At 46.8% G+C, this 10,029-nt stretch overlaps 1 protein-coding gene across 1 annotated transcript in view; it reads left to right on the top strand.

Annotated features, from left to right (window-relative positions):
- The window catches only part of LAMB1 (laminin, beta 1), a gene marked incomplete at both ends in the record, with an annotated part of 19,522 nt that overhangs the window by 2,412 nt on the left and 7,081 nt on the right, over positions 1 to 10,029 (top strand). The window contains 8 exons of the mRNA XM_009709531.1: positions 1,877 to 2,065; positions 2,170 to 2,233; positions 3,758 to 3,960; positions 5,255 to 5,375; positions 5,555 to 5,743; positions 6,107 to 6,286; positions 6,699 to 6,811; positions 7,805 to 7,884. Of these exons, the coding sequence (XP_009707833.1) occupies positions 1,877 to 2,065; positions 2,170 to 2,233; positions 3,758 to 3,960; positions 5,255 to 5,375; positions 5,555 to 5,743; positions 6,107 to 6,286; positions 6,699 to 6,811; positions 7,805 to 7,884 (1,139 nt within the window). The remainder of the gene's footprint in view (positions 1 to 1,876; positions 2,066 to 2,169; positions 2,234 to 3,757; positions 3,961 to 5,254; positions 5,376 to 5,554; positions 5,744 to 6,106; positions 6,287 to 6,698; positions 6,812 to 7,804; positions 7,885 to 10,029) is intronic.

Here is a 10,029-nt window from a genome sequence, read left to right as displayed (position 1 = left end):
TGCTGAAGTCATGCAGGAAGGCTGAGTTGTGACTTGTGGCTCGAGTTGTGACTTGTGGCTCGAGTTGTGACTTGTGGCTCGAGTTGTGACTTGTGGCTCGAGTTGTGACTTGTGGCTCGAGTTGTGTTTGAACTGCAGTGAGGCTGCAGAAGGAGTCATACTGAAGCTGGGGTTTGTGTTGGTGTCTCTCTCTGGTGGTCGCGTGCTAGAAGATCATTAGCTAAATCATAGAGTAACAAGGATTTTTCTTCTTAAAAAAAAATAAAATTGGCCGTGGTATCGGTTTTCATTTGGCAAATGGAAAGGTCTTCAGGAAGGAGGAACATCTGTACACAAAGTGTCTTTGTTTCTTTACAAACAGATGTCTTGGAATGGCAGATTATGTCCCGTACATCCTAAATTGCAGGCAAGCGCTGGTGGCAACCTTCAGTTGAGGTTGCAGGGGCTGCAGTTCCTGCAGGACTAAATCCCTGCTCTTCGCACGTAGACAAATTAATCTCTTCATTTTTACCCATCAGCTTTTTAGGAGAGCTGGCTCCTCTTTCCTGTAGCATCGCTTGGGTTTCTCCCCCTGCCTCAAGGTGGTGGCTGAGGTGGAAGGTGGTCCTCTCTGCTGGAGCCCGGCACTGAGGGACCCGCAAGAGCCCTGACCCGATGCGGGTGCCGTTGTGCCCCGGTGCCACTGGGCTTGGTCTGCCATCAGGAGGAAGACTGGGGGGGAAAAATAGTTTTAATGATGATTTGTTGACTTTGTTTGCTTGGTAAACATTTGAGCTGCCTCACCTCTAGGTTGCTACGTTTTTTGTTGGGTGAGATACCAGTTTGTAAGTTGGGTGATATTTTGAGCCAGGAAGCAGAAAGAAAATGTCTTTCCTGCTGTGACAGAAATGCTTTTGTACTTGGCTCCGGGAGGGCCTCCCCTGAATACATAAAACCAATGAGGAGACTGTTGGCATTTCTTGGTAGGTGCGAGCCAAGTGTTAAATTAATATCCGCTTTTTGAAAGATAGCGCATACGTTGAAAAATGAGATTTTTAGGTCAGAGGGATTCAAAATCTTTTAAAAATCTCATTAGCTAGTTGTTGTAGAGTTGAATGCGTGTAGGTAAGAAGGACGGTGGTTTGTTGGAAGCGAATGCAGCCTGCCAGAGTCTGGGCAAGGCCAGCTGGAGGAGGGTCACAGGAGATTGGGGGGGTGAAATGCAGCAAGAGTGGATGAGGCTGAACCTCTCAGTCTCCTTAAAAAAGAAGGCGTTCCTAATGCAGCACAGTGGATGGCAGAGATGCTGCAAAAGGTAGTGTGGTCAGACAAGAGAGCAACCCCAGGGCTTTTCTGAGCGTCAGAGGGAACTGCTCAGCGAGAACTTCTGGGCATCAGAGCTGGAGGGGAAGCACTGAAAGCGGCCACCCTGTCCCCCAGGCAGGAGAGGAGGCCTGTTAGGTCCTTGGCAGAAGATTAGGCAAGGAGGTACAACAGGGAAGAAGGCTGCGCTGCTTTCCACAAGTAATGGAAAAAATCCTTTTGTCTCCTTAAAGCCCCGCTTTAAGCCCCAGTTTTGAGAAAGAATTTGGAATCCCAAAAACTTACAAGTTTGCTTATTTATTGTAAGCGTATTTAAGCACTTGGCCACTGAGTGCCATCGTTTTAAAGATGGGTCATCTGTGGTTTGATGTGTGTTATTTCAGAGATCTGTCTCTGACCAGACAGTGGGATATCGGCAGAAAAATACTTCCAATATTTCCAAATATTGGAAATAGTCAGTGCAGGGAGAGAGATTAAAATCCAAACATGTGGATTGCTCACGCTTAAAAGCGCTCAATGTAAATGCAAGTAATAATTAACCAAATAAAATCTCCTTTGGTTTTCTTACTATTAGACATTCCGTCCTGCTGCAATGTTGATAGAAAGATCATCTGACTTTGGAAAAACATGGCAAGTATATAGATATTTTGCATATGACTGTGAGAGCTCATTTCCTGGGATTTCAACTGGACCCATGAAGAAAGTGGATGATATCATTTGTGATTCCCGATACTCCGACATTGAACCTTCAACAGAGGGAGAGGTCAGAGGGGTTTTTTCCATGTTTATTGTACAGACTTTTCCCATACAAATTCAGATTCTCTTATTTTTAAAGCTGAATCTTTTGTTGTACCATTTTTCCTCCAGGTGATATATCGTGTTTTAGATCCTGCTTTTCGAATTGAAGATCCGTACAGTTCAAGGATTCAAAGTATGTATGCAGTTACCTTCCAGGCTTATTTGAAAGTATTTCTGTACTTATTTGCTTACAAAAAACAGTAAGCCACAAATAAAGCCATGCATTAGCCCCAATAACGGTTTTGAAGTCATATGAATACATTTGTGGTATGGCCTCTTTTCCTGACTCAAATAATGATATGCTGGGAAATAACGATGAGTGTTGTCAACTGCTCTTACACTCATCATTGTAGTTGGTCCTTTTCTTAATTGATCAGGGATTTATTTTTATTAAAGACCACCTCTCCCCAAAATACATGCAGTCACCAAGAGAAACATTGGAACATGATCCCATAATTGTACAGTATTCAGAAAGCAAAGAAACAGAACCACAAAGGTACTTGTGGCATTTTGCATTTCTATCAAATCAAGGGGGTCATGTTTTATTTTTTAGAACATCTGAGTCATGACTTTAGAATGGTTGGCCTTGGTAGCACTGCATGGCTGGACTGCACAGATGCAGTTGTAAAACACAAATTACTGTAGTGTTTGTGTACAGTCATGACAATCCAGGAATGCAAAGATAGAGAGATCTGTTGCTGAACATGGCTCAAAGAGAAACCTCGTGGGGCATTTGGCCTGAGTAGGGAACTGCAGTGCTTGGTGTTAAACTTGACCTCCGATTTCATACGCTTTCTCAGTTTCGGTTCATGTCCTTCAGTGTAAAGCTAACTGGAGCAGAAGAAAATATCTGAAGTAGAAAAGTGTCTGCTAGTTGCCATATCAGTTGAATTTTATTTTTTTTTTTTTTAACCAATGTTTTAAAGGAGAAACTCTGCTTTCGTGGACTTGGAGTGCTTTTTCAAGCCTAGTTTCAAGGCTATAAGAAATTACACAGGATTCATAGTATCAAAGTGAACATGTAGACTGAATTAATTACTGCAATACCCATGGATTATCTATCCCTCGAGAACTTCTCCTTTGTATTTGGTCAGTGATGGGGTGTTGCTTCTTTCAGCAAAATGTTAATAACTGTATTTGCTAGGAAAGTTGGTCATATAAGAAAGAAGAATTATTTATGTCTTGTTTCCAACCAAGATTTTTTCCAAAAGGCTCGTAACTCTTAAATCTCCTGGTCCACTTTTCAGCACTTTCTTAACATCAGGTCCTTGGCCATCTTGCATTTTAAAGCCCCAAAACACCAGTGTATTTTCAGTGGTACTGTTGTACATGCCTGTAATATTTGTGTTTGTGCCTGTGTATGTCTACAATAAAACAGACTAGTATTTTTAAGTTTAAACTAACTTATACAGTGATCAACCTGTAGTAAAAGAATGTAATTTTTTTTTTTCGACTTGGGAGTATGAAGTGATGTGATATGTCGTATGTAAATGCTGAAATTAAATCTGATCTAATCTGCCCTTAGAAAATGTGCTTGGGAAGTCACTCCTGGCTTCCTCCCATTCGATGCAATATCTGGTAAATAATTCCAAAATGCAGTTTGTGGTTGGTTTTGGGGTTTTTTTTATTAGTTTTTTTTTTTTGGTGTCCCCTGCAGACCTATTAAAGATCACAAATCTGAGAGTCAAATTTACAAAGCTGCACACACTGGGAGATAATCTCTTGGACTCTAGGATGGAGATCAGAGAGAAGTACTACTATGCCATCTACGACATGGTGGTTCGTGGGAACTGTTTCTGCTATGGACACGCCAGCGAGTGTGCACCGGTGGACGGCTTTAACGAAGAAGTGGAAGGAATGGTAAATATTCATACTTTTCTGCGTGAAGCTGTTCCTGTTTGTGCCTCTTTCAAGTGATTTAAACACAAATTTAAAGATGACACTCTGCCCCTCTGCTCCCCACCCTTAATTTTCAAACAAGAAAACCGTTAAAACTATTCCTCCGCAGCAAGCATATCTGTCGTTATTGGTGTTAATCAAGCACAGAGAGCTCAGATTAGGTGAAAATTGTTTTAGCATTCCTTTTCTAATTATGTTAAAGAGCTGATGAAATTAGAAGACAGGAATGCAGAAAGGGAGTGTAACTGTATGGGGCCAGAGATGGGCATGTGGGTTGACTTGGTTACCCTAAAATTGAAGTGAATAGAGGCATCAAAGGATGAAACATCTTTATGAATCAAACATGACCTGCGTTTGTATCAATCGTGATTAACTGAGAAGTGGAGGCTGTAGCCCTAATGATCAGCAGGCTCTGAAGGAAAATCCTGCTGCCTGCAGGTACGCTGCTGTGCAAGTATCACATCCCTTCTGGGGTCTGTTTTTCCCCATGATTTTTCTCTGACAAGCAGTCATAGCACCCCTGTTAATGAGTGAGTTATTAACTGGATGGAAATGTGGAGCCATACAGGGAGGTTGTGTGGGTTGTCCCCGGGGCCGCAGGGTGCCGGCGAGTGGGTACGCTCCGCTGCCCAGCGCTTTCGGGGGGTGTCTCTACTGGAGTAGCAGCAAGGCTGGTTTTGCCTTTAACATCGCGGCTCCAGTGCTGGTAGCCCCGTCGTCTGTGGCAGCACCTGTCACGCAATCGCTGTTGGTCTACTTGGTGCTTGTTCTGTACATGTTGAAGGCAAAGTCTGGGTTGATGGATAAAACCCATCCGAACTGTTATCTCTGCCTTGAGAACCAAGGTAGGACTGGAAAAAAGGTGCTGGGCTAGTGATGTGCTGATAGAACTAGATGCATGTTAATAGCTAATTAACAGCTAATAAACAGCTAACTTTTAGGTCAAAGAGGGTTTTGTGATTATTGAGGTGGAACTGTGCTTTCCTTATTCATGTCTGAAAGTGTTTATTCAGGCATTATTTCCAGTAGAGAAAGAAGGACAAATTTGTATGAGGACATTCTTACCTTGGCAGGTAAAGGACGCTCCTGTGGCTCTTTATGTATTCCTACGTGCACCTACATGCCTTAAAGTCTCCAAAAGTATATCCATTATGTGCTAACTACATTTTGCATTAATCAGAGCTTTTTTTTTTTTCCCTTTCTTCTTTTGTAACCAAGTATATTCCTCTTTTTTTTTTCCTTTTTTTAATGACAGGTCCATGGGCACTGCATGTGCAGACATAATACCAAAGGGTTAAACTGTGAACAGTGTTTGGATTTCTACCATGACTTACCCTGGCGACCCGCTGAAGGCCGCAATAGTAATGCATGCAAGAGTGAGTTTGAGTAAAATGCAGAACTGGAGGCTGGTGGGAGCGTTAGATACTGTTACTTGGGAACTTGTGACAACACATAAAGTCGTGCATGTTCTTTGGTTGACGTTGGTGTGTGTTTTCTGCAGACTTGCATCTCCCCTGGGACCAGACTCTTACTTTGCTTTCTGTCTTTGTCACAGAGTGCAACTGCAATGGCCATTCCAGCCAGTGCCACTTTGACATGGCTGTGTACATGACGACGGGGAATACCAGCGGGGGAGTGTGTGACGACTGCCAGCACAACACCGTAGGACGCAACTGCGAGCAGTGCAAGCCCTTCTACTTCCAGCACCCGGAGAGAGACCTGCGGGACCCCGATGTCTGTGAGCGTAAGTGCAGCCCCGCTCCTCGGCATGGGAATGGCACGGCATCCCGGCCATGGCCCCCCAGGGCTTTCCCTGGAGAATTTAGGATTTACTGGCCTTCTTTTGGACAATACCATGCTCCTGAACAAAGATCCTTGAGGGAAGGTGGTTGTCTTGGAGGTCTTGAGCGAGCCTGGCTGGGTTTTGTTTTCTCCTCAAGAATCTGAAAATTTGTCTGGTCATTATGCGTTCAACTCATATCGTGTCTAATACTTGCAGGAATGATACACTCTCTCTACACGGCAGCTGAGTTTGAATAATTCAGTGTGAGACTTGGCCTTTTCTTTTGTAGCAGTTAATAAAACACATGCAATGCTTCCTTCTTAGCTTGCAACTGTGACCCAGCTGGCTCCCAAAATGGTGGCATCTGTGATCGCTACACCGATTTCTCCACCGGCCTCATTGCCGGACAGTGCCGTTGTAAATTATTTGTGGAAGGGGAGCGTTGTGACCTCTGCAAAGAAGGTTTCTATGGCCTGAGTGCCGATGACCCAGCGGGTTGTCAGTGTGAGTAAAAACATATGTTCCTTTATGTGTGATCAAAAGCTCTTTGAGGAGCTGTTAGAACTGGGAGAAGTTGGTTTGTGGGGTGGGTTTTTTTTTTCCTTTGTTTCATGTTTTTGCTGAGGAAAAAAACATTCTTGCAGATTTGCTGTAGCTTAGAGTCCACCCGCCCTTGAAACTCAGTTCCCCAGCTGATCCTTCTAGTGTATTCAGTGGAAATAGCAGAATCCTCCTTTGTTTTTAAGTCTCTACGCCAGGGAAGTTTTACTGGGGTGGGTGGTAGGCAAAGTGTGCAATTAATCTCTGTCCTGGGGACTTCAGGGGAAGCTTTAATGTGAGTATTTAAGTTGGGTACTGTCTAAAATGTAGCTCCAATCCTGTGTTTTGAACTGCCTATTTGTATTTCCCAATCTAGCTTGTGCGTGTAATCCTCTGGGTACCCACCCCGGGGGGAATCCTTGTGATTCGGAGACAGGAAACTGCTATTGTAAGCGCCTGGTGACAGGAAAGCAGTGCAATCACTGCCTGGTAAGCAGCTTACCGTAAAACAAATTAGGAGACGCCGGTGTGAGGGGGGCTGGCGTGCGGAAAGCGTGGAGCAAGCTGCTGGCCACCGTCTCTGCCTGCCTGCGCGCGGGCGCCTGGCGTTCGGGCTGGAGTGGGCACCTCGGGATGTCAGGAGCCACGAAGCACGCTGTGTTACGGGGAGCTGGGAGGCAAGTCAAGGCAGACAAGAGCACCCAGCTTAATTCCTGGGACCGTAAGGAGTGACGTGTTAGGATATCTGTAGTGGTTGCTCTGTGAAAATGAGGGATCTGGGGTCGTTCTGCTGGAGCCCTCGCTGCAGTGAAAGACAAAATGGTCAGAGAAACAGTGTTGCCAAAAAAATTGCTTTCTGTACAGGCCATTATTTTAGGCAGGGGTTATTTCATACACATACATTTCCATACAGTGTTTATGTGTGCTGGAGTGTTATAGAAACACGCTGTCAGATAACTGGATGTGTTTGTATAAACACTGACAGGCTGTCTTATCTAACAGTGAACTGCATGGAAAAACTAAACAAGTCTGTCTGTCCAACAAGCAAGTTGCAGAGTAGCAGCCCTGCAAGGGCAGTGCCCCACACCAAGCCCCACTGCCCCACGCGTGGCTCTCTGCTGCAAGGTGACATGCTGGGCTGTGATTTTCCAAGCCCTTCATGGGTCAGGAGACCAAACTGGTGTAAATGGTGCAGTAGGAGTGAGGTCTCTGAGCTTGGGTCCCCCTGAATCTTACTTTTAAAGCTAGGTGGAAAGATGTGGGTTTTTTCTCAAGCCCTTGAGATGGTCAGCAATGTGGAGGAGAGCAGGTGGGGAGGTTGTGTTGGTGGTTGTGGGGGTAGACCCACAACAGGGGAGCAGGATTTATGGGTTGGAGGACAGTCTGGGGTAGCTTATGCTGAGTATTTCAAAATGGTGCCTTTGAGGTATAAGAGGTTAGATTGGCACTGGATTACAGCGCTGCTGATGTTTCCTCCCACAGCCTGAACACTGGGGCCTGAGCAATGACATGGATGGATGTCGGCCCTGCGACTGCGACCAGGGAGGAGCGCTGAACAACAAGTGAGTCTCAGCCCAGTTATTCCTCTGTAATCATTCACCCCACTGAGTTTCTGCTTCATTTGCAACCATGACATCCAGGGCTTAATGTGCTCTGGAGGATCTTTGGGACCATCTTTCTGCTCCAGAAAGTGGCAGGTCTTGCTTGCAGCAAGGGGTGACAGAGGCATCCATGTCTTTTCCATGCTGAGCAGCCTCCATTTGTGCCACTGGTGCAGGTGAACAAGTAAAACTGGTTTTAGTGTAGCTCTGCCTGTGGTCAGCCAGGGTAGGAACCAGCCGTGGGTTGAGCTCTGCCTTGGCCATAACCCGGAGTATGGTCTGTGTCAAAGCTTTGCCCTCACAGGATCAAAGCAGGAATTAGGCAGTGACATGGGCCTTCAGTCTGGTTCTTGGTTTGCTCCCAAATTGGCCCTTTGTGTCTGTCCACCAGTGCTGGGGGAAGCACGCTAGCTGCACGGTACTGCTGCGTTGTGCCAGGGGTGCAGCAGGGGCTGAGATGCGGACCTGGAAGTGCCCACTGGGGAGGTGGAGATTTTTCAGAGAAAAGCATAGGTTTTGGAGATGCATCCATCAGTAAGAGCATGGAAAGTCATGGCTTAAATGGCTGGACAGAGGGGTGCTGGGTAGCCAGACTGCTCCTCCGACCAGAGCAGTTTTCTGTGCATTACGTGTGTGTCTGACCCCAGGCTTTTCAACAGCAGCAAGTTCCTTCGCTCTCTTTCCCCCCCCACCCCTCTTTCTCTCCACAAACCCTTTGAAACATCCTGCTTTTGTCTAAAGCCACAGAAGTTTCCCAAGGGGGTGGACAAACGGTTTCCCACTGGGGCCCACGGGACCACACTGGGGGAGTTTGGGACTGGTCCCAGTGTGACTCCTGTAGATCGTCACAGCCTGCGGACGCCCCATCTGCGGCATCGATTGCTGTGGGAATGTCCCGTGGGCCGTCTCTTCCCCTCCACTCCCAAGTGAATTATTACCCCGTGGCAGACAGCGGTGTGGTTCTTAGTGATTATTTACTCCTCTGTGCTTGCTCCCTGCGCACAGATCGGTTAAGCCGCACAGCTCATAACAGCTCCCCCAGTGCAGCCGCTTCCAGGGGTTCGGGGTATGGCTCAGCCGCGGCCCGGCAAGGCTTTGCAGCTTGCTTCCCATGCCCTGAGCCCAGCGATTGCAAAACTACGTGGGGAAGGGACATGCAGCATCCTGGCACGGGCAGGGAGCAGCTGTGCTTTCCTCTGGCCACAGGAGAACCATGAAGCCCAGCTCCTGTTCCTGGCTTCTCTCTCTAATGTTGGCGGAAAGGGGGAGATTTCCCTTCCCCAGGGCTCCTCTCCTCAGCCGCTGGATTGCTGCCTCCTGGCTCCCGTTCAGGGTGTGGGATGCAGCACCTGGGGCAGCCGCACTTCGCCCAAAATTCATCCCTACGCTGTAACCCAGGTGGTGGAGTCATCGCTGTCCCCGAAGGGGAGACTTCCCACCTTCCCTTCTGGGGCAGCTCGGGCACTTCTGGCATCTCAAAGTGAACATTTAAGTGAATTGCTGCAATTTTGAAATTGGTTTCAGTTAAAAATTATTCTTAGAATGGGGGCTTGAGAAGCCTGGAGATTTTCCATGGAAACCAGGGAGGTTTGACTTTAGAAAATGTTTCTAAATTCCACTCAAATTTAAAGAAAAGGGAGTATTTTGGTGGACCAAAAAACCTTCCTATGAAAAAGTGTGACCAGGCGCGTGCAAAAATACAACGTGCCCAAGGGTTCTTCATAATGCGAAGTGGACTCTCTGGGGACAATAAAACCACCAAAAGGCAGTTTGGGGATAGAGCTGTATTGAGAAAAGAAAATGGCTTGTTATGGAGGGAGTGGAACTGCTGTATGTCACCCTGGACAGACCTTCTGCATTGCCCAGCGATGGCTCTGTCTGTCTCAGGTCTTTGGCTGTGTCCATCCTACTTTAAAGCAGCCAGGTATGGTTTTCCGTGTGTAGCTGCTGGTGGGCAACCTCTCGGGATGTGCTTTGCAGGGTATGAGAGCAGCTCGACATCCCGGGGCATGCAGGGTGCTGCACGTTCTTGCTTTGCCTGAGCCCATACAAACAGATACGCTGCTTGCATGGCCTTGCAAGCCTGGAGCCGAAGGCTGCCTGCCC

This window comes from Cariama cristata, unplaced genomic scaffold (assembly GCF_000690535.1).
Source record: "Cariama cristata isolate BGI_N322 unplaced genomic scaffold, ASM69053v1 scaffold21591, whole genome shotgun sequence".
Lineage (NCBI taxonomy): Eukaryota > Metazoa > Chordata > Aves > Cariamiformes > Cariamidae > Cariama > Cariama cristata.
Note: the sequence above shows the minus strand (reverse complement) of the source record. Positions and strands in the feature narration are given on the sequence as shown.